Source organism: Seriola dumerili, unplaced genomic scaffold, assembly GCF_002260705.1.
Source record: "Seriola dumerili isolate Sdu_G_001 unplaced genomic scaffold, Sdu_1.0 BDQW01000068.1, whole genome shotgun sequence".
NCBI classification, from domain to species: Eukaryota; Metazoa; Chordata; class Actinopteri; order Carangiformes; family Carangidae; genus Seriola; species Seriola dumerili.
The window spans coordinates 13,065,435-13,091,363 of record NW_019174323.1 but is presented as its reverse complement, the minus strand read 5'-3'; the positions used below and the strand labels follow the sequence as shown (position 1 = coordinate 13,091,363).

General features: G+C 41.0%; 3 protein-coding genes across 8 annotated transcripts; 1 reads left to right on the top strand and 2 right to left on the bottom strand.

Moving 5' to 3' along the window:
• Positions 1–375: 375 nt before the first annotated feature.
• fam234a (family with sequence similarity 234 member A) lies at positions 376–6,330 on the bottom strand. Of its 2 annotated transcripts, none has more exons than XM_022742777.1 (12): positions 6,122–6,330; positions 5,050–5,351; positions 4,859–4,969; positions 4,574–4,756; positions 3,894–4,018; positions 3,505–3,637; positions 2,772–2,904; positions 2,520–2,663; positions 2,218–2,299; positions 1,936–2,088; positions 1,734–1,836; positions 376–1,614 (listed from the first exon to the last, which is right to left on the bottom strand). In XM_022742777.1, the coding sequence occupies exons 2-12, from the start codon at positions 5,318–5,320 to the stop codon at positions 1,403–1,405; spliced, it is 1,650 nt and encodes a 549-aa protein (XP_022598498.1). In that variant the 5' UTR covers positions 5,321–5,351; positions 6,122–6,330; the 3' UTR covers positions 376–1,402. The 2 variants fall into 2 exon arrangements, with proteins under 2 accessions (XP_022598498.1, XP_022598499.1); XM_022742778.1 differs by lacking the exon at positions 6,122–6,330 and adding an exon at positions 5,571–6,083.
• A 267-nt stretch (positions 6,331–6,597) lies between these two features.
• On the top strand, positions 6,598–14,221 carry luc7l (LUC7 like). Of its 4 annotated transcripts, none has more exons than XM_022742774.1 (12): positions 6,598–6,811; positions 8,472–8,542; positions 8,895–8,961; positions 9,625–9,719; positions 9,966–10,064; positions 11,049–11,159; positions 11,336–11,479; positions 11,594–11,770; positions 11,959–12,047; positions 12,153–12,182; positions 12,275–12,436; positions 12,959–14,221. In XM_022742774.1, the coding sequence occupies exons 3-12, from the start codon at positions 8,928–8,930 to the stop codon at positions 13,077–13,079; spliced, it is 1,062 nt and encodes a 353-aa protein (XP_022598495.1). In that variant the 5' UTR covers positions 6,598–6,811; positions 8,472–8,542; positions 8,895–8,927; the 3' UTR covers positions 13,080–14,221. The 4 variants fall into 4 exon arrangements, with proteins under 4 accessions (XP_022598495.1, XP_022598497.1, XP_022598496.1 ...); XM_022742776.1 differs by having other exon boundaries at positions 8,854–8,937; XM_022742775.1 differs by having other exon boundaries at positions 8,854–8,961.
• LOC111219920 (epidermal growth factor receptor kinase substrate 8-like protein 1) lies at positions 13,773–23,962 on the bottom strand. 2 transcript variants are annotated; one of them, XM_022742770.1, is made up of 19 exons: positions 23,888–23,962; positions 23,040–23,092; positions 22,768–22,926; positions 22,474–22,623; positions 22,276–22,352; positions 20,885–20,997; positions 20,525–20,583; positions 20,299–20,428; positions 20,107–20,195; positions 19,947–20,021; positions 18,561–18,709; positions 18,043–18,187; positions 17,631–17,686; positions 17,435–17,543; positions 17,009–17,134; positions 16,725–16,875; positions 15,768–15,933; positions 15,407–15,539; positions 13,773–14,694 (listed from the first exon to the last, which is right to left on the bottom strand). In XM_022742770.1, the coding sequence occupies exons 2-19, from the start codon at positions 23,067–23,069 to the stop codon at positions 14,608–14,610; spliced, it is 2,004 nt and encodes a 667-aa protein (XP_022598491.1). In that variant the 5' UTR covers positions 23,070–23,092; positions 23,888–23,962; the 3' UTR covers positions 13,773–14,607. The 2 variants fall into 2 exon arrangements, with proteins under 2 accessions (XP_022598491.1, XP_022598492.1); XM_022742771.1 differs by having other exon boundaries at positions 20,525–20,580.
• Between the last annotated feature and the right edge of the window lie 1,967 nt (positions 23,963–25,929).

Genomic DNA, 25,929 nt, shown 5'->3' with positions numbered 1-25,929 from the left:
TCAACATAACCATGGACCTCAAGTCAGGCAGGCGGCTCTGCATGCGCTTCATTGCGCATGGCAGCTACTGCATCTTCTCTTGTAACTCATTCACCAAGTGTCCATGCTTCAACACAAGAGGGCAGCAAAATGCGTTCTCTATATTATTGATTAGGACTTGTATGAACATATGAGGTAACTGGGCAGTATTAAATCTACAGTGTATGTACATAGAACAAGCAGACTAAAATGATGTTATTCCTCTCAGATAACTCAATTTGTTCTGTTTTGCAAAGAGGCCAACTTCAATTGCTAAAATTAGAAGGATGCCCCAGATACTTTGTACTTTCATAGTGTTTGCATCAATAATAAGAAAGAGAGGTTAAACAAAATCAGTTATTTTAAAATTGTTTAATATTGCTCAAATTCAAACATGTCAGGTCAGAAAGAAAAGCCAGCTCCAACAAAGACCTGTACCACAGGTTCAATATATTAATGTATAGCAAAAACAAGAAACTCATTTTCACTTATTTAAGTAATATATATCAGTATGAAAAGAAACTGCTTCATGAGGAGCTGTAAACCCACAGCAATAACCCAGTATTATGGTGATCCTTTGAGAATCAGCATCAACTTTCTCAAAAGGTTTAGTCAGAGTGCATTAGCATCACCAGTTACAGCATCTTGGATTAAGTAAGGGACACACACATTTTGATTATCAACAGCAGTACCAATAATTTCATGAACAGAATACATAACAAAAAATGTAACCACATAGTGCGTATTTTAAGGTTGGTGGTGTTTCTGTTGTATTTCAAGTTTCACCGTACATCTGCCTATTTTACTGGACAGAATATTTAATGAAAGAAAAGTAGCCCTATCATTGTGTGATCTTTAAGGACATTGTCATTTGAAATACACAGGAAGTACCACCTGTGATAGTGTGGGTCTGCTGCTACCTTTAAAAGCACAGTGCAACATACAGTTGCATAGAAACAAATAATAATCCAGCGTCTGCAGTTAAAAAAAAAAAAAAAGAGTATTGTATTGATTCATGAAAGTGCTAGAAACAATACAACAAGGCAGGTCCTCTGGATTCATCAGCAGGAGAACAGCATCTGTGCACAGTGATTGTCGCAGAACAAGTAGCTCTTTGGACACAAGATTAACTTAAATAAATGATTGTATGTATACAGTCAAGTCTGAAGACAGACAATGCCCAGTTTGTCCAATGGAGAGCAATGGAAGAACCCTATCAAATCAAGTCAGCCCATGTTTCTAAATAAAAATGGGATATTTTTGGCTGTCAGCAGTTGATAAGTCAGAACTAGTGTACACACTTTGGTTTACAAAGCCAAGTTAAGCCAGCGTACAGTCAGCTGTGCCAAACTGGTTTCAGCACTACATGTTACAGTTGGTCCTTTCACCAGTCGCTGAAGCGGAGTCGGTTGAAGGCCTCTTTGATGTCCTCATTGGTCTCTGAGCCTCCTCCGGTGCCAATACGGAGTACTTTGCTGTAAGGGACGTCCTGCTTCAGCTTTCTCTTGCTGAGGACCACAGTGCCTTCATCCCCCTTTGTCTTAGGCCCTGTCAGCAGGAAGTAGGCAGCATGGCGCCCACGCTCCAACAGCGTGGCTGAGATAAAAACACAAATTCAGTCACAAAAAGATTGTTATCTCTCCAAGCACTGAGTCACACATTGTAGTTAAATGATAGTATAATTTTGTTATAGAGCATAGGAAATTCAACTGCACCTTTAAATGTAATGATGTGGTCCATGACATTGGTGGACTCCAGAAGAACTTTAGAATAGAGTGGATGCAGCATGTAAGAACGTCGGTCACCAGTTAAAGGTTCCTAGAAGCAAACATTTGAGTAATATCAGCATTATGTAAATCTTGGAGTAACTGAGTTTCATCTGTGACATACGTCTGTCCATAAAGGCAGTGTACTTACAGAAGAGTTGGTCTCTGTTGGCATTATGCCCCAAAACACAAAGATTGAAACAGAGTTGGTGGTGTGTATTGAGGCAGGTCTTGGTGAATTCGGGCTGGCCAAAAGGTTGACTTCCCACAGCACACAACCAGACTTCCCATCAAGAATTATTATCTGCATACAAGGCAGGAAGTGGTAGTTAACCTACGATCCAACTCCATCACCAATACCATATGAGGAGCTGCACATAGTAAATAAAATGTAGGTATCACAAAAGTGTTTGTACTTTTTCACTCAACTTACCCTCTTTGTGTAGTTGCCAATATCCTCCTCAACTACAACATCAAGTAAACCATCTTTGTTAAAGTGACCAAAGGAGGGTTCACTGAGAGCACAGGGGACAACATGTATTTGACTCATGAAGCCTGGTTATAACAAAGGTAAGTGGTTTACTTTACTATAATAAAGAACTACCTGGCTTACATTTTCTACTGTACATATACAACTATATCTAAATCATTACTGGTAACACAAGATGTGCCAGAAAAATGTGAATGATCAAAACTGTTGCCTAATTAAATAAAATAAAAAAACAGAAGGGTTACCCGAGGACTGAACTGGTATTGAATCTCCACAGTAGCTGCAGATTTTTTCCATCAACTAATGCCACCTCCTTCCCGGTCACAAGCAGCAGGTTGGATGGATCCTGTGTTTCGTCTGTTCTGAGCACTTGTCTCACTGAGTCAGACCTACAAGGTAGAAATAAATAGGAGCAAAAATCTCTGGCTAAAGCCACAATGATTACAAGCTGTTATGTGAAATCCATGTTGGTGAAATAATAAAAAGGTTCTTCTTACTCATAGATAGGTACGAGGCCAGATGTTGCACTAGCATTTTTCTCCCAGTGTTTATCCCTCTTGAGACTGACCTCCATCCCTGCTTTAGCCTGGGCAGCAATCCTCCACAGTGCCAGTCCATACAAGCCCGTGTCTATGAACGAATACAAGATTACATTGAGAATAAAGTTCATCAAAATATTTATGTCTGTATACAGAACAACAGTTTACGTTTCTTTGTTCCAATACCAACACTGGGAAATCAAACTAAATCTGTCATGATAATTCAATTCTTGTTAAAACTGTGTAAAGATGCGATATAATTGTAAGAATGCTGCTTAGAAAGGTTATTTTTATAAAATAAAGTTTCATTAAAAACTTCTTAAATAAACTTTTTTATTAAAACATTTTAGTAAAAAGAAAAAGGGGTCTTTAAAGCTACGGCAGACTGTTATATTCTGCTGCTTTTGTGCCTCAGTCACGTCATGCTCTCTGAGTCAGTGCCAATTTTCAAACATTAGCACAATCCCAGTCAAATTACCTTGGTGTTCAGTTCTAATAATGGCTTTTGAACTTCTTTATAACTTTCAGATTTAAAGAGCACCTGAACTACAATTTTAATTTCTGGCATTTTTTTTTTTTTTTATAATTTCAATACAGTGCAGCATCTCCTCCGTTAGGAAAGACTTAGCTGGCCTGAATGCAGATATGCAGTAACCTGTTGGGAACGCCATAGCTGATTTCAGATACTAACCTTTCTGGAGCAGTACATAGTGAGAACCTTCTGTAGTGCAATGGAGAAGATGTTTGGGTGTCTCTTTGGAGTCAAGAGCTACTGTAGAACCGATCTGGACACCCGTCTTCCCTGAGAGGAAAACTAGCTGAGTCTGCAGATATGATGGGAGACAATGAAATTGGGTAAATTCTATTTCCCTGCAACATTAATAGATTATTTCACTGCCAAAGCGAAAGTAATTTATTTGCATATTTGAAGCCTGTTACAGCAGGTTATTAGCAAGGACAATGCAAAAAAATACACACATTTCAAACAATGAGAATTATAATATAACTCAGTACTTGCTCTGTGTGATACAACAGAAGTAAATAAATGTAGCTGTAACAAATAGCATCACTGATGTTTACCTGTGTGTTGTCAGACGCCACCAGAGCCACATCATTGACCTTGTCCCCATCCAGATCTGGGACACTAAGAACAGGCACAGTGCTGTGCAGATCAGGGGGCTGACGGTGCTGCCACCTAATTTCACCTGTACACAAACACACCACACAGGAACAGAACACTCAAACTGACTGAGTTCATCAGATTATATAACAACAACTACAACTTTCCTTGAGCATGAAACTTCATTCTTGAATAGTAGTTTTATAAAATAATCTTAACTCACTTACTCACTACATTTTCTCTGACCTTTTAATTGTATCTCAGGCATCATCAGCAGATGCAGTTTGCTCAGTTTACAGAGCAAAATGCAGCTTTCTTATTACTATAACTTATTTCACAATGTGTTAAACCTGAGCGGAATGTTACTAGATACCTGATCTGAAAGCGCTACACAGAATACAGCAATTTTCACAAAAACATAACATCAGAGCAATTTGCTATAATCACATACACATTCTATTAGGGGCTTAAACATTTTATTGCCGTCTGAAAAAAAAAAATTGAATTTTAAAAAACAGAAGTGACAAAACAACCCAAGTGTTCTGTGTTGTTATTAATGTGTTAGAATAAAAATCAATCATAAAAATGTGATGTAATTTACGGTATCCATAACAGAGATATATAGTCATTAGTCACAAACCGGAGTGTTTGTCAACAGCTGTGAATTGGTCTGAATGGGACAGCAGACAGTCCCAAGGTCTGCCTGTTTCTTTCTGCAGACCGCACTGGGCCCAGTGGAACTCAGGATGCAGTGGACGCTCCCACAGGGTCTCTCCATCTGTCCCATCCACTGCTAACACAAACACACATGGGGAAGGCAGACCTAGAAAACACACAGAGTGTATATGAATTACACAAACCAACCATCATACAGAGCCACCATATAGTGTGAGCACTTGTTAATTTTTTGAAGAACGTTTTATACCTGCATCAGCGCACGTATTGTTCTGACTGCCTTCCTTCATTTTGAGGACAAACAGCACATCCATCACCTTGTCGCTGCTTGCAGCTTCAATAGCTAAGAAGTCATAGGTTGCTGTGGCAGAGAAAGAAAGTTGAAATTAGTCCTGTATTAAAGACACTACAGAGCAGTGAAAAACACACCACTGTACACACCTGCTTCAGAGAAAGTCCTGTTCCAGGAAATTAGATACTGCGGTCTGACAGGACAGGGGATGACGAAGGAGAAGGCAAACACTATGGTGAGGCAGATGAACAAGGAGAGGAAGAAGACTGCAGTTCGCCAGTGGGTCAGTTTGGCAAAACCCAGGACTTCCTTACAACTCTTCTTATTCAGCTCTGTTGCTGATGGTGCTGTTCCCGTCTCCGCCCCATCCTCTCCCCTCTTCAGAGGGTCGCCTTCAGTGGCTTGGTCTGTGGACTCCATTGTCACTTCAATGCATTACTGACCCACTGACCTGTTTGACAGGGGAAAGAGATTACAGTAAACCTTACCTTAATACAAAGCTGATCTTAAATTAACACTTAAATGAGAAAGCACTATTTTTGGACTATACAGTAAACACTCTCATTGTGTAGCGTTTTCTTCTATTTTTGTCGCAATATGGAGTAAACTACAAACCTGCATGTGTCAAAGTAACCAGCAATAATAACAGACAAAACTCGCTGGCACTCACAGATATAGTAGATGAAAAAATACTGAAGGCAGCAGTGTCTGTCGGTCCAGCTATTTCTGCTGCATCACCCTTTGTGGATCTGAGCCTATTCAGAGGTGCCAGCACTGACTCCAGAGATTTCTCAGCACAAAAACAACAAACCCATAATGAACAATCATCAACACTCAGGCTAGCACACCCTGTTAATTGTTCTGTAGCCTCAGGCTCATTACTCCATTGGAAAACGTTAAAGGTATTGGCGTGTATGTATCAAGGTTAGCAAGCACATCTGTTGTGAAAATTATTTAAAAAATTTGTGGATTTAACATACGATGTTCACTACATAGCCCAAGAAAAGCGTTTCTTCCAAGTACACAATTCAATGTCGTGTAGCTATCTTTGTTAGCGCGCTTTGCTTCGGAAAGTTTACGGTTAACACCTGGTTAGTTTACCAACTTGTTGAACAAAGGCCAGCCCCCACAGAAAAGGAATACGGGCTAATGTTCTCGCGAAAGTCCCACTATCTGAAGTTCAGACAGAATTTAGACCGACCCAAGAAAAGTTTTTCTTACTTTACTCTCCACTATCGTCTCGTGTGGTCACTGGTGAGGCTAAATCAGGTAGTAGGCCTGACAAACACCAACAAAGCTGCCTATCAACCTCAGCTGCGTAAACAAATTAGCTAGCTGTGCTAGATGCCCTGAGTGTGTCTGTCAGGTAGAGCTCTCTCTCAAGTTACATTGGTGATTTTTACACCATAATCACATGAAAACCTCAAACTACGACAAAAAACTTTAACATGAACCTTTTCTAATCCAAATCTAGATATAACTGTGGTTAGAAGAGCTACCAGTGGACAACGAATTGTGAGTAGCTGCTGCCTGACAGGCTAAACTCAGGGGTTAAAATTACGAAGGTTTGCCAGAAATGGGTTGAGGCCGCTCTGATTGGTTAATCCACCTGCACTCAAGCATTACGATTGGTCAGGCTCTTTTATTATTAGCTAACCGGAACTTTGAAACAACGGGCTCTGTCGTCACTTCCCCAATATAAAACGGAAACTGGCGAATCCACGAAATAGAGAAAAGCTGCGAGAGGTGATGCTTGGACGACTAAATTGTCAAATAACCTAACAGAAATACTAAGGAGCTGCGCTCAGTTACCTAATTTTTATATAGCGCTATCGACGGAAGACCCAACAATGTCTGCTCAAGCTCAAATGAGAGCTCTGCTCGACCAGTTGATGGGAACAGCGAGGGATGGTGAGTTGCCGTAGCATGCTAGCTGAGCTAGCTAGCCAAGATGGAGCCACCGCTGAGGCTGGCTGCTGTTGGCGTGTGATGGACAGACCTGCATGAATGGATGTACTGCAGAGGGCTGTGTAAAATACTGTAACGTTAGACTCAAGAAGCATTTACGGATTAACGTTAGGATTTAATGTTTGCATCCACTGTGGCTAATTTTAATTTAAAGACGTTTTTTGTTTCGCTTTCACTACTTTTAACATTAACCAACTTCCTAGCTTTTGGCTAACTTAGCTAACGCTAATGTTTATTGTGAAGTTATCGATCCATCAGGCGCTTTGCTGCTTAACACTGGACGATGTACAACAATTTATCAATCTATTATTAATCCAAGTATAACTGCTGGATAATGTTGACTCCACTTTGTTACATTCATATATTTTATAGTTGATACACTTTTAACGATCACGCAGTCGTATCGGGCCTAGCAGTTGTTTCTAAATTAACATTGCGGGTATTTACGGGATATTCTACCGATCATTTGATAGACTGCAAATGTTACAATATCAGACGCTCCTGTGGCAAATGCATAAACATCAATAATATTAATTCAAATGATACAGTACAACGTCACCAGGAGAGAAAGAAGATTCAAGTACACAACACAACAGTTTAAAATGACTGAAGATCAAATCCTGCATTCATAATCTTACTCGAGTTATATTTGCTATAATCAGAAAAATATATTTGAAGTATTAAAAGTAAAAAATATTTATGCATTGGAATGCCCCGTTAGCATAGCGTTGTGGTTTTGAATTATTATTTCTAAATATAAATACATTAACGTGGAGGCAAATTTTTAATGTTGTTGCTGATGTAAGGTGGGGCTAACCTGAACTACTTTATATAGTGTTGGATTGTTAATTTCACAACAGTGCATCATCTCGGAAACCTTAAGTTGATTCCGTGTATTGTATTATACATCATAATCTGCCAAATAACATGTAACTGCAATTGTCTGAGAAATTAAGGGACTCAAAAGTATACATACCTCTGTAATTTAATAGAACTGCAAAGAATCAGAAAATGGAAATACTGAAGTAAAATTAAAGTACTTTAAAATTTTACTTGATCTGCTTTGGTCTGCATGAACTAGATCAAAGTGTGTACCAGCACTATTGATTTGTTTTTAAATAAATAATGATAAAATCTAAAAGTGATGTCTATGTGACCTAGCCTATTTAGTGAACTTGACACAAGCAAATCTGTTTTTAGAAATGAATGAATACTGTTATGCTGTATAATTAATATGATTTGCAGCTGCCTTTATGGATGCTTTAACATTCTAAAATACAATTTTAGTGTTAGCTTCCAGCCATTTGGACGTAAACATTAAAAGGTAATTCAGCTATCAAGTCTGATTGTCAATGGCAGGAAATGACAGTTTATTGCTGTCCTGCCATTTTATAAATCAGAGATTCATCGTGACAGTGCGTTGAATAAAACTGCAGCCTTGTGGATTGTCTTTTAAAAAGTTGTTAAATCCATCTGTGCAGTAAGAGTGAATTTGTGTTGTGAGTTTGTGGGTGTATGTGTGATGAGATTGATATCAAATTCTTCCCATACATTTGTTGCATACAAACTGAACAATTGTGGCCCCTTTATTTTATTCATTAAGGTTCAGTGTATCTTTGCCAGCCTACATCAATCTGCAAAGGAGTTGCAGAAAAGCCTCATGTTCATCGAGCCGTGAGTCACACATAATTTTTAAAGCTGTTATGATGAATATCCAAACAATTTGTTTGCCTTCCGGAAGTTATTGTAGCCTTTTTTTAATCACACAAATGGGTAAATCTTCAGTGGCAGTAGAATTACCATTTGGAGTAGTATTATGCAGCCTGAGCTAAGACGTCTGATCGCGCTGAATCCAAACGAACACTTCTCAGTTTTCCATTAGACGTCTGTTTTCAGAAGGCAATTTTAGCAATCAGTCGAAGCAAAAACTTTGCACACATCATTTACAATCTGACTTGTGTATGACTCCCAACTTCTTACTACAGGTATGGGCAAGAAAACTGTTCCCATTTATACTTTTCTACAGCGGGTTTAAAATTCTGCTGCTGAGGTCTTGAAGATGCAGAAGGGTACAGTATGTGGTGCAGATCGCAGTGTGTATAAACTAAATTTTTTCCTTGGATTTCTGTTGTATTTTTGTTTTCAATGTTTTATATTTGTAAAGGGCTTGGCTGGAACCCTTGTCTGAAATGTTTACATTTCTTATGACAGTCTTGATAGCAGGCCTTTCCTGCATAGTCAGTGTAATAATGACATATTATGAAAATTTTACAAAATCATAATAACTAAATGAAACAAAAGTTCGCCATTTACCAGTATTGTCAGTCCTAGCCTGATCCTTTGATGCTCCACTGTACAGAGTGGATGTTGAGCCTGATCACAAGTTAAACTGATTTGAGGCTCTAATATTGTCTAATTTTTTGAGGTTTGGGTAAGGTAAGCACCATGAATAACAGCAAGTACCACATACATGCAGAGCCATGTGTAATGTACAATGTTGACACATAAGTAAACAAAGTCCAGTAGATGCAAATATAATGTTACACTGATGAAGTGTGTGGAAAAACTTTGACAATTAGAAATATAAGAATTGGTTATCTCATTGGCACAGAATCTTTGAATTTATTTATAAAGACACATACCTCCTCAATTATTTTATTGTCATTACAAGAATATATATTAAAGCACTGGATACCTCGCACCTACTATCAAGTATGTGAGGTCTGTCTCACTGGTTGTGTTTTGGATTGTTTCAGGGGATGAGACGCGGCAGAGGGTCAAGTTCACTGACGAGCGAGTCTGCAAAAGTCATCTTCTCAACTGCTGTCCACATGACATCCTGTCTGGAACTGTAAGTGGGCTACAGTTTAAGTCTTAGCACCAAAATATGACACCAATACCTATTTTAAGATGCTGAAATGTATTGAAAGCTTTAAAAACACATTTGAATCTTCACAGGATACCAGTACTCTTTCAGTAAAATACTACAAAGAAGAAGAGAAACTGAATATGTACCATCATGTCATCATAAACTCTACAACATCACTCATTTGTATTTGAGTTTGCAGTTTGGTTCACGTCTGCTTGTGTTTGACAGCGTATGGACCTCGGAGAGTGCACGAAGATCCATGACCTAGCGCTTCGGGCAGATTATGAAATTGCCTCCAAGGAGAGAGATCTGTTCTTTGAGCTTGATGTAAGTGATGACATACTATAAATAACACTAGTGTGCGGATTGTAGAAATGTCAGTTTGCACCAATTGCAGTGTTTCCATATCCAAAGGTAAATTCTTATATTCTTAAATTTTGTTATTTTGTTTAAACAATAGATTGCATGTTGCTTTTGTGGAGAGTAGTTTGTACACTATATTTCCTCACCAAAAACCAAGTAGCTATGTGCTATCACCAGGTTGCAGCCACAAAATGGCTATAGTCTTTGACCAACCATTTTAGACAGTATGCATAAAGTAAAAAATAACAAATCCCACTTCTCACTCAAGATATGTCGGATCAACAGATGTATTTTGCTTTATTAGGTAGTATTAGGCAGTGTTTCCACAGATCAATTGGAAATAAGTCCTAAAAGCAATTGTTCATCGTCTCTCTCAAAGATAGCTGTGAAGACACTGATATTCAGTCTGGCACAATACCCAACAGCAGTTGCTATGAGCAACCAAGGTTGTAAAAGATATGATGGTTGAGAGAGTGAACAGCCATAATGCTGGAACTCTTCAGCGCCACGAGATACTCAATCCTATCTTGAGGAGAACATAGGCATTGAATGAAATATACAACAAGGGTTAGGATAACTTGATTTTAATGTTAAGGTGGTACCCAGTAGAATCTTCACACATGTATGGATGGGTGCTGTGGTTTTGTGAAGAATATCCTTATTTGAATACGTAGTAAATTTTTTATGAGTTTTGAATGGGTTCACATACACACTGTGTCTCCTGAAACTTCTTCCATCATGAGTTAACCAGCTCACATGAGCACATCACATATATGGTGTACAGTATATGCAGAGTTAACCCTACAATGCAGCACCTCAACAAAAACCCACAGACAGTTTGGTTTGCATTTTATGTTGATCAAAGCTGGACACATTATAAAGTAAGAATCAGCACGGCCAACTTGTCTGCCACTTTCTGTTAATGACTTTTTTTGCTTTCTCTGAAAGGCGGTGGATCACCTGGAGTCATTCATTGCTGACTGTGACAGGAGAACGGAACTAGCCAAGAAGCGCCTGGCTGAGACCCAAGAAGAGATCAGTGCTGAGGTGGCAGCAAAGGTGAGCAAACAGATTTTTAAGAAAACAATATGAAACTCATGAATCGCATTCATTGTGAATTCATTGTTTGTTTTTGTTTTTTAATGCTCTTTTCTTTTTTATGTACCATCTCGTTTCCTATAGTATATTTTGTGCTGGGTATAACCAGATGTAAATTGTCTTGTCCTGGACTGTAGGCAGAGAAGGTTCATGAACTGAATGAGGAAATAGGAAAGCTCCTGGCCAAGGCTGAGCAGCTCGGTGCTGAGGGAAATGTGGATGAGGCCCAGAAGGTCCTGCAGGAAGTGGAGAAGGTCCGCACCAGGAAGAAGGATGCGGAGGTGAGAAAGGAGTACACAGGAAGTGCTTCCAGCTTAGTGGAGTGTGGGTTATTGTATTAATATTTCCATCTTCTGATCCCTCAACACCTCCCTTTTCTGTACATGTCTCCCCAGGAAGAGTACAGAAACTCAATGCCAGCCTCCAGCTTCCAGCAGCAGAAGCTTCGGGTGTGTGAGGTATGCTCTGCTTACCTGGGTCTCCATGACAATGACCGTCGTTTGGCTGACCATTTTGGTGGGAAGCTTCACCTGGGCTTCATCCAGATCAGAGAGAAACTGGACCAACTAAAGGTATATGTCGGCTTGTCTCACCATGTGAACCTAAAAAGAATCAGAAATATCTTAAATGAATTAAAGTATATCTTGGAGTGACATGGGGCTGATTATTAGGAAACATGCAGGAATGAAAAAGTCCAGAGCCCAGAAGTTTTGATAAAGTTGATCTCACCTATTGTGTTCTGTGATTTTATTTTGATTAGAAAACTGTGGTTGACAAGCAGGAGAAAAGGAATCAGGAGCGCTTAAAGAGACGAGAAGAGAGAGAGAAAGAGGAAAGGATGAGGAGAAGGTGGGTGCAGAGTCCTGAAGGACATTCATGGAAGTTCATTTGTTGCACGAAGTGTAATTTTTACTGTTCAAACTTACACGGTTTTGTTATCCATTTATTTTATAGGACCAGATCACGGAGCAGAGAGCACAGAAGGTAAGAACGCTGCATTATCTATCTACATTTTAAATCAGTTGTTCTCATGAAAGAGGCGAATTATAACCTATGTTATCTGTCACTTTCATCAGGTCCCGTTCTCGTGACCGCAGAAGGAGGCGCTCGCGCTCCTCATCACGAGACAGGCGCCGCTCGCGCTCACGCTCCAGGGAGAGGAGGAGGCGGCATCGCAGCCGCTCCCGCTCCCGCAGCCGAGGCCACCGTCACAGCCACGAGCAGAGCTCCAGACACAAGTACACACAGCAAAGCTCACACACTTCGCACCACAGAATTTTATCTTCACCGTTTGTCACTGTTGTGGCTGTTTTACAGATTGTGCGTCTTTTATTTGTTTATTAGAACAAAATAGAAAATTTTTAGCTGTACTTGGGCTTGTTTGTCTCTGTTGAGACGGTTGAACAGTGAAAGGTTACCGGCATGTTGTGACAAGAAACAGAGGATGTAGGTGTGTGTTCCTAAATAACTTCCTATAAACCGTTTCATATTTGATTACATCACCAGCAGTAAACACCAAGTGATTAGTACTATTACTTGGAATAGGCTCATATTTTGACAGATGTTTGCAAGTGTCTTAATCTGTTCGGTCCTTAGCTTCAAGCAGAGTATTGCACACGTATCTGGTCATGAATCTGAAATAAAGCCCTTCAGGCTAAGAGAGAAGAGACTAAGAGATACACTCCAGTTTTTCTTTTTTCTTTTTCTTCTGTGTGCTTGGATTTGCTTTGCTGAATGTCTTTCATGTTCTTGTCGTCCAGGTCGTCTAGGGACCGAGAGCGCTCGTCCAGAGACAGGTCACGGGAGCGAGACAGGAGGGACGGGATGAACGGCAAGTCGGACTCCCGCCGGGCAGACGACAGGGATGCAGGGGACCTCTGAAGACCAAACTCCATCCACCACCGACACACAATCTCCTCCTGTCTCTCTCACCTGTCTTGTCTGTTTATAGTAACCTAATGTTACACACAGTCCTTGCCTTGACCCCTTTGTTCTCCCGCCTGCCTCCTTTCTTTGCTTTAACAGTTAATGCAGCCGACCCAGAGTGTACACACACCTGAAATATTGTATGGAGTCACTTATCTAGCATCCAGATATATCAGATTGCATTTGGATGGCGGGATTAGTTATTGATCAGTAGTGGAGTGTATTGTAATACCCACATCTGTATTTGGTGGCTGTCTGTCCAACACATCCCATGTCTTGTTATAAACTACCCTACAATTATTCCAACAAACATGAACTGATGATCTGCTGGACTGAAGCATAAAATGGATCTTATGTATATTCTTTTATTATTAACCGGTGGTCTTTTGATACAGAATCTGTCTGTGAATATGTTTGGGCCCACTGATTGTCATGGTCTGAAAAGCCTCGTCCTATCAAGAAGTTGTGTGGTTTTTTTTGGGGTTTTTTCTCCCTCTGCTTGATTGCAGTTCTTGAATGTCTGCCTACATATTTGTCTCCAGTACTTAGTTTGCTGATGCCCAGTTAAAGTTTTAGGAAATCAATTGAAAACCTTAAGGTTTTAAAGTTGCTAGTATAGGTATGAATCTCATGTCTCTCATTGTCCACTTTTTTTTTTTTTTTTTGTTTAAACCATGTTTGTTTTATGCTGCCAGTAGTGAAGGGAATCTGTTCAGTTGAGACTTTGGCCAGTCTAAGTAAATGATTGGTTTGAGTTTGTATTGGCTGCAAGTCTCTTGTTTTATAATTTGTTCGAGTTTGATTTCTTTTATTTAAAATAATGAGAAGAGATGGTAACTCCAAACTTAGTGTCGGCATGTGAAACAGTAGGCTCAGAAAATATACATTGGAAATTCAATGCTGAAACTGTGTACACCTTTGTGTCAAGTCGAACTGAAATTTTTGGCCCAATTTGAACAAATTCCCTTGTGAGTAGATTTATACGGAAATGCAAACAGATTTTAATGAATGCATACCTAATGTGTGAAGTCATATCTGTTTATGTTCTGCTGGAAATCTTTCTTTAATGTCTGAATTAAACAATCCCATCATTTTAATTTTTATTGTGTCGAGGCATGTTAATCATGGTTGAATTCTTAGACAAGTATTTTACAAAGTTAAATACATTTCATTTAAGTTAGTTCTTAACTACTAAGCAGAAATGGACAGTGAAGAAAACTATTCACATTAAAACAAACAAAATAATTTACAAATGGTCTTTATGTGCAAATGTATTTCGTCTGCACAGCACCTGCTTGCATTAAAAGCTTGAAGTAATGATGTGAGAATGAGCATGATGTTCATAGATACATTTTGATGGTCAACTGACGATGTTTGTTTGTTCTCAGGTAAATATAATCAACAATTCATGAGTTCGCTCTTCGGTGACACAATCCTTCATCTGAAACTTCACGATGTAGACTCCCCCCCTCCCCCCTCCTGCTCACAATGTGCTGCTCTCCAGTTTCAGATCAACCTTCATTTTCTGTTTCTCCATGACTGCTTCCAACTCTGTGGCCCTTCTGGCGTCCTGTTGAAGAAAGAAGCAAATTAGGACAGCTGAAGCTAAAGGGGTCAGTGTTTTTACCATCAAAGCATGCTGCGTTGATAATGAAGTGAAAATTGCAGAGATTGAAAAAGCTTGTGTCACCGAGTTCAAAGGTATTAATGTGTGGGCTCACGTGTGAATAGAGACCTTGGTGTTTACTATTTTTTGACTCGGCTGCGTAGTTCACAAGATATAGTGATGGCAGGAGAAAGCTATTACACTTTTAATCCTCACATAATTAATATTGGACTATTAACCATTAATTAAATATTAGTCTACTCCCTGTTTCTGACACTAGTTAATTATGCGTTTGTTGATAAATAAATACTGCTTTTAAATGAACATGATTCTGGTTAAAATAAAGCATGTAACGCCATAATTAGTGTCATTTCAGGCAAGAAGACTGAGCACATTTTACCCTGTGTGAGACTGCTGAGAATTATAATAGCTTTATGGGTTTGGAAACTGGAAACTTGTTTTGGTCTTCTGTGCATAGTTCAGCATTTTAATCAGGACTGTAATTAGATGCAGTGAATTGTCAACAAGCAAGTCCCAATCTTCACATGGGGACTTGCTTGTTGACTGTTCACATTGGGTTTTTGCTTACTCAATAGTTCTGTCATTGATAAACATCAATTAAAAACAGGGAGATAACTGCCAACTTGAAAGTAGCCGCAATGTTCCCTGAGTTTACCTCCAGCAGTGTTTTCTGCACAGTGAGCTGACTGTACACTCTGGCGCCCTCATCTGGAATCACAGCTCGTAGCTCCTCCTTGTTGAGGGAGAAGAGCTGGGCACCTGTCAGCACTCCCAAACATGACACCGTCCTGAGGGACACAAAACACAGGTGACTCCAGACGGTAAACTCTCTCCTGGAGCTGCTACAGTACACGCTTTCCCTCCATATAAATTTGCACTTATTTACTACAATAAGTATCAGTGTAATGGGGTGATTTGTGTCGACCGCTGAATGAATAAACTCAAGCATATTGGCAGCAGTCCAGTGTTTGTATGCAGATAATCTGGTCTGTAGTCAGAAGCTGAGATCTACTCACGGTTCACTGAAGCCTTTCCCTCTGAGCCACTCAGCCACCTCCTCTGGAGGAGAGTGGTAGTCCAGAGGAACAGAGGTCTCCACGGAGCGAGGGATGACCAGAGGTTTGTTTAGATTGGCCTTTCCATTGGTCAGCCTCTGGAGCAGCTCGTCATTCACCATCATTACTGAAAAGATTGAAGGTGATAGAAGTGAGGGCGACGTTTCAGCCTGTCATGCTCAAATGATAACGTATATCTACATAAGAAACACATGTACAAGAGTTGGGCTTCACATAAATTACACAATCATTCCAGAAATAACTACTAATCAGTTATTAATTAGTTCTTAATCTTTTTGTGTGCTTGTCATTTTGTGAGTATTATTCATGTCAGACTACCAGATTTAATTTTAATCATGATACTTTTGAAATCACATTTCTTCTGGAGAACATTTTTGGCCATAAGCCTCCTAAATAAGCCAGTAAACAAGAGTAATCTGAAAATTTGAACATCTACAAATCAGTGACAAACTCCATCTGCTGAGAAAGACTGTGTGATATGTTCAAAAGAATCAGAGCAGCTACTAAATGGACCTTGTGGCGAAAATGTTTTGCCTAACATTTGAGACATTTATCTTTAAGTTTTAATGTTTGTTCCCCAGTTAAAAGTATTTGTTTAGGTTCTGTCCTTTCATTCTGTTAGAGTTGCATGGGATGGAAACTCAGTCTGTTTATCATTACGTCTGTTTATCATTAAAATGAGGCCCTGTATTTCATTTATTTAAAAAGAAAATACATGTAAAGTAACAGTATTTTCTCCACTACTGTCTGTCCATTATTTCTGTCACACACACACACACACTAACTGTGTCAGAGACAATCTAGGACACTATGGATTCACCTATATTCTAACTTCCTTATCACAGCATTTATGTGTCACACCCAAGTCTCCTAAACATAACCCATGTAGTTTCATACCTTTGTCTGTGTCCTCTGCAGCTGGTATATGTTGGCTGTATGCCGGTGAGCTGCGTGGGCGCTGTGGGGAGTGGGTGGGGGCCAGCAGCAGAGCAGGAGGGCTGGGTGGGACTGTAGAGGAAGTCATGGCGAGGGGAGGTGGAGCGGGAGCCTGCAGGAATGTGGGGTGGAGAGAATGTAACACTGGAATTCACTCAGGTATGTACAGGTGAGAGCATATCTCGGTGCTTGTGAGTTTCATGCGCGCATGTATGCACGCATGCGCGGGTGTGTTTGTGTCTTACATTGGGGGGTTTGTTGGTGACGGGGCTGTCTATGTGAGCTGCAGGCTCCAGGATGTTGAAGGGGACAAAGCCGATCTGGTTGAAGCGATTACGACACTTCCACCAACGCTTGGATGATTCGATCACCTGTCAGACGGAGGAGTTGCTGTCAGTCAGTGAACTGTCGGGTGAATCAACAACTGCATGTTTTCTAAAGATTTTCATCTAAAAAAAATATTATTCATAGGATGTCAGTGTTCTGTTGACAGCATGCACACTTATCCTGAGTGCATGTGTGTTTCTAACAACTGCACATCAAATAATTTCACAACCTCTAGAATAATAAGATTAATCACAAATGAATACAGAGGCCTCGTGGTGGATTCCCGAATGCACCATGAACACATTTCACTGTGTAATTCTGCATGAATTACTTGACTTTATCACCTCAAGTGTCTCCCCCTGCTGCACTGACAGCTCACTACTGTTCCTGGCTATGAAGTCGTAACTGCAGCTGTAGACTCTTTCAGCCTCTGGTGGGAATGTGCCGCCATCTCTGAGAGGAAGAGGAGACAGATGCTGTTATCGTGCAGTCGAGGTTAGTAAGAGCAGCTGACTGATTTGCTTCTTAGAGTTGACCTACGTTTCATCACTGACACGGGTATCAGGAGGACCGACCGGCTGAGGAGGCTGTTGCTGCTGTGGGTGAAAAGGAGATGGACTGTCATGACTCTACACACACACACACACACGAAAAACAACCCATCCATTCAACCAGTTTATGCCCAAAGGTTTAAAGAAGTTTGCATATAGAGTGCAAACATGTATTTTTAACCCTTTAAAAACACACCTCCAGTGCAAATATTTCTGTTGCTAAATGTTAAACAATCCTGAATTTCTAACGGTGTGAGCAGCCTGAACTGAAGCAACTCTAAAGGAAAGTGCAGCTCTGGTGATTGCTGTGCTTGATATTTATTGATATTTTTCAGCACTCTTCTCTTTTGACACACAAAGGAGCAAGTGTCTAACCTACTTCATGCGCAGGTATTCCATACCTCTTGTTTGACTCGGAGGGCTTCATGTTTGTGCTGTGACTCGACCGGATCCTCCCAAACCTGCCCGTCTGCCCTCGAGGCTTCCGGCTTCCAACCGTCCAAGAACACGGGGGTGTACGGAGCCACAGGCCCTCTGAGCTGAGACCTGAGAGAGCAGATACAGCCTGCATTGGTCCTCATTGCCCCAAAACTATGATTACATTTAAAGAGTTCATCCCGTTTTTACCAGGCTAATACAGGTGGTGCACACATTAACTCTAAAATTCCCCATTAAGATGTTAAGGTATTGAACAGTTCCTGCAGCTGTGGTCAGTGAAGAACCTCCATCCAATGTGATAATCAGTCTATTAATCCAATAAAATAAGAAAAAAATGAATCCCAAAAATGAAATGTTAACTTTGTTCTCGAAGGCAGAGATATAATAAATAATCTCAGCAGGCAAAATAAAGTCAACATGGATTAATATTCTTAACAAAAAAAATGTTCACTTTTAGCTGGCGTTCATTGTTGGTACTGACCGAGGGAGTGTCCAGTTAGGTCCCAGAGACGACCACAGCTGCCTCTCCTCCTCGTTCAGGTTGTCCTGTAGCAGGGACACAGCGGAGTTGGTCAGGGCGGGGCTGGTCACTGAGGCTCCGAGACCTGGTCCTCCAGTCGTTTTCACCATCTGTCGGGACCCAGATGAGACAAAACCTATGTTAATGCCTCCAGTCTGCAAAAACAGGCCTGATACTCAAAGTCTAGCAGTCAAACTGTTTTCTTCTGTTAGCTACTAGCACTGACAGTCAAAGCACAGAGACACAAAAGCCTAATGGACACATCCACATGCACAAACAACACGTGTGAACACACACACACACATACACACACACACAAGAAGAAGTGTCCCAGAGGTATGAGGCTCTGTGTTTCCTTTCAGGTGTGCCAATATACACAAATCAAACACACCCATTACGCCATTTGACTGTCTTTGGACTGATTCATACCTGAATGGAGAAACCGAGGCAGAGAGCTTTAATGTTATATCACATCAACTGAGACACACCTGACATTCCACATCTGATGATGTACTTTTATTTTGTTATTTTACTTTGTTAAATATTGCATTGAATTAAATTCTCTCAGTTTCTGCTGACTTGTGATGTACAGCACTTCAAACTAAGGCTGCGTTATTGTTGTGGCTGTAATAACAGGCAGGTAAATGTTATCAGAACTAATATTTTGCCATTTCATTTTCTAAATCAGCAGCACTTGTTTTTCTTTTTCAAAGAAAGCCAGGGCAGAAAGTATTTGTAACAGCTGGAATAAACTATTTCTATAATTCAAAGCAGCAGTGAGGGGACACCGGCGAGGCCAGTTTGGCAGCTCAAATCTGAACCAAATGTGTTTAGAAGTATGTACCAAAAAAGTCACGAGAGCGTGCAAACACTGCCACGCAAACAAGAGCAAATGCTAAAACAAATGCTGCATTAATCAAGTGTTTGGAGTTTCAATTAGGTTTTCACAGAGGGACCTTCCCTGTGCAAACACTGAGGGCAACTTATAGTTTCTGGCAACACGACTCAACTACACTGACGACTTTTCCATTATTTTGACTAGACACATGCTGACAGATTTGTGTCCAGTAACATCTAATATATGACGTAATCACCATGACGATCTTCAAATGTTTTGTTTTTTTTCTTCACCTTTATCCTCTGTTTATCTGCACCCATATAGTAAATGATGTGTCATCCCTCTGACACGTGGATGCTAGATTTATTTTAAGACGTTCGTCATGTCCCACCCTGGCTTTCCTATCTGTGCTGCTATAACAGACAAGACCTTGTGTTTACAACAATAGCAACAACAGGTGTTGTCCCCACAAGCCCAGCTGGTGGAGACGTAGAGGTTAGGGCACTCACCATGTCCAAAGGTTTGAACACATGGTGAACGAGCTCCTCTGATGAAGGATTGGAGATGATTGATTTCAGACGGGCCTATAAAGACATAAATAGAATTTAACACAATGTTGTGCGGTAAGAAAAAAAAAAGAAAAGAAATGTGACCCGACTGAAGACACACCAGGAGGCCGAAGCAATATTTGAATTTCTGGAAGATATCGATGAATTCCTGCTCTGGTGGGGGGCGGGCCTTTGCTGTGAGTAAATCCTCTGTTGTTCAGAATAGGAGATATACAAAATATAAAAGGGTTATCATGGCCAAAAGCTGCGGTAGTTCAATTTTGAAAATGAAAATCTATCCCTGTGTTTTTACCTTCGGCACTTTGCTTTTTACTCTTCTTCTTTTTCTTCTTCCTCTGGCTCAGCACCGTCGCAGCCTCGGCCGTCTGCTGCAGCCTGGCCATGAAGTTCTCGATGTCATCGAAGCAGTGATTGAGGATCCCCTGAAGGGAGAGAGAGGAAACAGTCTGTTGTGCCGTTCAGGTATGAAGTGCAGGCGGAGGGGACTGAAAAGACACAAAGGTGACGAGGAGACGTACCACTTCTCTCTCCGCTCGTAGGAAAGTGATATCAGGCTCGCCGTTCACAGCGTTTGCTGCTGGGGGAGAGAGAAGACGATTCAGTTGATCCATTTTCATTCATGGCCCTGGTGTTTGCTGCATTTGGAATTCCTGCCCCGTTTTCTTACCCCTGAAACCCACCCCCACCCTTACAAACACAAACACACAAAGCAATCTCTGTGCTCCTCAGCCTTTAACCTTAAATACCTCAGTGTCTCACTTCTTTCCTTCTTCTTACCTTCTCATCATGTCAAATCTCACCAAATACTTTTACAGCAAAGGATTTTACTGTCATACACAAGGCATTCATGAGAAAATAAGTCCTTTTTTTTTTCTTACCTCTAGGTCCAGGGTAAGGTGGAGGGTTTGCTGGTGGGGCATTTGGAGCGTGTGCAAATGGGGGACTTGGGATTTCGTAGGGGTCGATCATCTCCCCACCACTCTGAGGAAGCCTGGAGGATGAGAGGAGAGCTTCAACTCCGCCACACTCTCACACAACACTGCATCCTTCTTGCTGATGACGGCAGCCACCGTTCACTCAGCACCATTAAAAAGGTAACAGCCTTTCAGAGGGGGCTTCAACAAGTCAAACACACTTTCATAAACACAAATTTTGATTGTCAGACGGGCTCATCCTTATTCTGAGAGCCTCGAGCGGCCGCAGCCTCAGGGACTAGTTACAACAGGACATCTTTGATCAGAGAGCCCAGCCAGACAACGCAGTCCTTCATCAGCATAGACATAATGTGGTGTCACTGAAATTCAATCCTGCAGCCCTTATTCCACTATGAAAGACTGTAAACAATATAACTGTGCTTACTCATGACTATGCCTCATACAGCACACAACACCGTGCTTCAGTCAAAATTCCTCTCAGTTATCAACAAGCCAGTTTTAAATGCAAAAGACGTAGGTCAAAACTTTTGTATGTTTGCCCACTCTTGCGCACACATAATCTTTATGTAAATACCAGGGAGTGCTGACTCAAACGTTTCCCATTGTGTTACTGAATCGGCATCTAAACATAAAACAAACAAAAAAAAAAACATCCGTCTAACTGTCAGTCTTACCACATGTCTCTGTCCTTCGCACGTCCTTTAAAAAGAAAAATTTTCAAAGCAGGTGATCCCTTCAGGCTGTGAGCGGACACTCTGCCGCCGTCATCCCTCCACTCGCTCTCTCTCTCTGCTCTCTGTCACAATGGCCTTGTTTTCTCTGTCACACCTTCTTAAGTTATGTAGAAACCGGTATAACGAGTCTTCTCTCTCTCTCTCTCTCTCTCTCGCTCTCTCTCTCAGCTGTTTACACTGTCCTCTCTGTCTCCCTCCCTCCCTCTCTCTCTCTACCCCCCTTTCCCCCTCTCTCTCTCTCTCTCTCTCTCAGACAGGTGGATGGCTGCTTTGATTCAGTGGAAAAAAGGGACATAATGGAAATAAAAAAGGAAGAAAGCAAACAGTTTAATGGCAGACGGGTGAACTATCATGTATTATCTGTGTCTGTCTTTTGTTTGGCTGCGTGTCTGTTTCTAGTTTGCGTGTCCATCAACCTCCTCTGATACAATATGAAGGCAATCATACAGCACAGAGACTAAATCACAGTATCTTCCATTAAAACCATGAAAAGACGCGGAAATTGGCACTTAAAAGCTTGAATTTCATAAAGAACTGACAATAAATCAATTGTTTACAGGTTTAAAGTCTTTGTCAGTGTCATTCTGGTGCAGGATGTACCTGAGGGCATCAGGGAGCTTCTTACTCCTGGAGGAATCCGAAACCGCTTGAGTTATTTGGTCACAGATTTCGTCTGCCTGTGAGAATAAGAAACTGGAGGTGGCATCACTTGTAAAACTTGAACCATGCTGATGATTCAAACTGACTCGCTGAGTCAGGCAGGAAAGGCTGGGAAGCTGCTCAGGTGTTATTACTCACCTTCACCGTCTCACAGTTGAAGAAGAGAATGTCCGGCTTCTTCTGATCTTCACTTTGGCAGATTAACATGAGGAGGGATGAGAAGCGTTTTTCTGTGTTAATGGCATCACATCGGTAGATGGATTTGAAGGAGTATTTCTCCAGCTCATCCTGCAGGAGTAGATCAAATTTAAGATTGTTATACACGCAAATATAAATGGGATTTCTCAGCTGAACACGTTTAAATCTAATCCTCTTTCATTTAAATCACTCACAACCTACAGGCCTGTAGAGCATCACATCGCCACTTCTCACCTGGCTCTGTATGTCTCGGAGATGAATGGCCTCTGATCCAACATCCAGGCACATCTGTTGACTCCATAGCTTTTTGTTCTGAGCCAGGAAGGAGAGACGTGACTTGGCCTCCTCCACACTCTGCACATCCCCGTCCTGGAGTGAGAACGTCAGCAGGTGCTGCAAGCAGAGAGTAAGAAGTAATGATGAGGAAGGGAGGAAAAATGCTTCTTAAAATATCACTTAATCTCAGAGGAGACAGGTTGAGTTAAGGTGTAGCAGGTAAGACTCACGTTAACAAGATATCGCGAGATGTTTGTCATCGTTTGTCCACCGTGTCAGCTTTCTATGAGTAGACAGATGGAGAGAGAGGATCAGAAAACATTTTAGGTGCAGCTGCAAAGGGTGTTGTCCAAGTACCTTTGATCCACTCAGACATGTAGATTTTTTCATCCAGTACTGATGGTGTTGTTTAAGACAAGAAGTAGTCTTTGTCTAAACTAACACTTCTTAGACAGTACCTGTGAAAGCAACATCCTCATTCAAATTTTCCCTTCCCCTGTTTCAGTCTACGTCTGCCTGTACCTGTGTCTCCTAGAGCACCCTGGGATTACGCCCAGTGAGTGAGCCACCCAACCAGTCTGACCACAGTACAGTGTATCACACCATTCAATCTCTCTGCTCCTCAGTGACCATCAATACTGGAATCACTGGTACTGAGACAACAAACGTTCAGTCTCAGTTATGCTTCCCTTAGACTGGTTTCATCAGAAATACATGATCAAAGAGTGTTTCCGTCTTGTTCCCTCATACAGTCAGTGGCAAACTGGTGTGGCTGGAGTCATACTCACATATAATAAAAGTCTGAGAGCTCAGTGTGTACACTATTAAGTGAAAAGAGTTAACACCTATTAAAATATTGACTAAATTCCTAAATCTACACTACTGAGTTCATGTTTCCATATTTAAAAAAAGAAAGGTTTGTAGGAAATCAACCTCAGCAACATCACCCTAATAATAACCATTAAAAAAGCACATCATCAGCTATCCAGATTAGTATCCAAATGTAGAAATAAGGAGTCCAAAATTAACCAGCTATGAGCTAGATGGATGATTGGAAATGGAAGTTTGATCAACTTACCAATGCTGAAAGGCTCCCAGTGCGGTATTCCTGATGCTAACAGCTGTGTGTGTGTGTGTGTGTGTGTGTGTGTGTGTATGTGTGTGTGTGTGTGTGTCTTTATACTGACAGTAAAACCTGTCCTGCCTCTCAGTGTACCTGCAGGTGCCTTATGCTCCAGTCATTGGTACTGAAAGCTTTCATAGAGCAGAGTTGTGTCACCTTGCGCAGTCCCGCCCAGTGTACCAACCCAGCTTGATATAAGAGAGATAAAAATATTTACTCATTCTCCTTCCTGTACACCTTCATATTAATAAGAATCAACTTGTCTTTGGAACTTGGGATCTTTGGGAAACTTAGTTTAGAGATTTACCCATGTTGGGTATTTTATAAGCCAATTCTAATATTTCCATATTTAGCCTTATATATATATATATATACAAAGTGAGTAATTTTAATTATTATTAATAACTGTGGAGATGTTGTAATCAGGTGACAAACTCGAGAGGCAGGTGGAGGTTTAAAGAGTAATTTATTGTTGATATGGAGACAGGTTTGGAGGCNTATATATATATATATATATATATATATATACAAAGTGAGTAATTTTAATTATTATTAATAACTGTGGAGATGTTGTAATCAGGTCACAAACTCGAGAGGCAGGTGGAGGTTTAAAGAGTAATTTATTGTTGATATGGAGACAGGTTTGGAGGCAGGCTGAGGAATGGGTTCGACGGAGCTGGGCAGGGGACTCTGGGAGACTGGCGGAGCCGAGCTGGGGATGCCAGTAGTGGCTGAGGAGGATAGGCAGACTGGAGCTGAATCCAAACAGGTAGGAGTTGCAGGTGGTGATACCTGAGGCACAGGAAAACAGTATAAGTTGGAGCATGAGAAACACTAGGACAACTTGAGAAAAATTTGAGAGCTGGCCGTGGCGTTTTACCGCACTGGTACCACCTGGTGAAGACCGGAGGGATTAGCCGGGTTTTATTTACTGGCGTGGGTGGTTGATAAATTGATGAGATGAGGAGGCTCACCTGTGCAGATGGGTTGACGGGAGATGAACTAAGTAACCACGCCCACTTCTAGACACAAAGACACAAAGACACACACACACAGGTATAGGGAAAAAAGGGATAACACAAGGAAAGGGAAGGAAACAACCAAACCCTGATAGGAGAAGGTTTTAAACAACATTCAAACCTAAATGTTGGGAAATAAAGTGTACTAGTGAATCGTTACCTGGTGTCTGCAGACACAGGCAGAGAGTTGCATCTTTTCAAACTAAACATCTTTATACAGGACATACATGCACGTGCGCACACACATGGTTCGGGGGTGGGGGGGTGGATGGTCCATACATGGTGTTCACAGAAATGGGACAGTGGGGTGTCACATTTCACAACACAGTCCTTATTTATAGGTAGCCAAGTTTCGCATTTGTCCACCAACAGAGGAGATAGGTGGAGTAGGGTGAAGAGGCAGAAAGCGCGAGGTTCCCACTTGACATTGATTTAAGGACATTTGGATACTCTTTTCAAGAATCTCTGCTATTTTGATACCAAAAGGTATTTGTCAGTTATTTATAAGTTTGTGCCACTATTCCCAAACGCGTAGATTAAACTGTAGTGTTTGAGTCGGTAGCGCTGGGAGACTGTTATTTGCCTACAAAACAAGCATACGTGGCAGACGGCGTGCGTATGTGTGAGTATGTCAGAGCAGCCACTGCCAAAACCACCAGACAGTAGAGGATATACAGAGAAACCTATGAATTTGACGAGGTTAGCAGAATATAATGCTGTTAAATTAAGTTTTAGGACACAAAATTATTCCAGTTGGCTTGAAAAAAAAACATGTCTGAGGCTCAGACTACTGCATCAGCTTGAATGTCATGAAATGTGTAAATGTCCAATTATACAGCAGTAAACAAAAACTGTGACGTTAAAAATGGAGAAATGCTCATTTGCCACGTGTTGACAATCGGGGCGTTGTATCGAAGTAGATGAACCATTTCAACTGTCCTTCATCCACTTTGGCAACATGACGATTTGAAGTTGTCC

Coding starts and splice junctions, on each gene's coding strand:
- fam234a (XM_022742777.1), bottom strand. CDS start 5,320: ATGGAGTCCACAGACCAAGCCACTGAAGGCGACCCTCTGAAGAGGGGA. Junction 4,757..4,858: donor CAATACGTGCGCTGATGCAG/GTATAAAACGTT, acceptor TGTGTTTTCTAG/GTCTGCCTTCCCCATGTGTG. Junction 1,837..1,935: donor CAACAGAGACCAACTCTTCT/GTAAGTACACTG, acceptor GTTTGCTTCTAG/GAACCTTTAACTGGTGACCG.
- luc7l (XM_022742773.1), top strand. CDS start 6,751: ATGTCTGCTCAAGCTCAAATGAGAGCTCTGCTCGACCAGTTGATGGGA. Junction 11,771..11,958: donor AGAAACTGGACCAACTAAAG/GTATATGTCGGC, acceptor TATTTTGATTAG/AAAACTGTGGTTGACAAGCA. Junction 12,437..12,958: donor GAGCAGAGCTCCAGACACAA/GTACACACAGCA, acceptor CTTGTCGTCCAG/GTCGTCTAGGGACCGAGAGC.
- LOC111219920 (XM_022742770.1), bottom strand. CDS start 23,069: ATGACAAACATCTCGCGATATCTTGTTAAC. Junction 16,876..17,008: donor TCACCAACAAACCCCCCAAT/GTAAGACACAAA, acceptor ACATTCCTGCAG/GCTCCCGCTCCACCTCCCCT. Junction 14,695..15,406: donor TGCAGAAAACACTGCTGGAG/GTAAACTCAGGG, acceptor TTTCTTCAACAG/GACGCCAGAAGGGCCACAGA.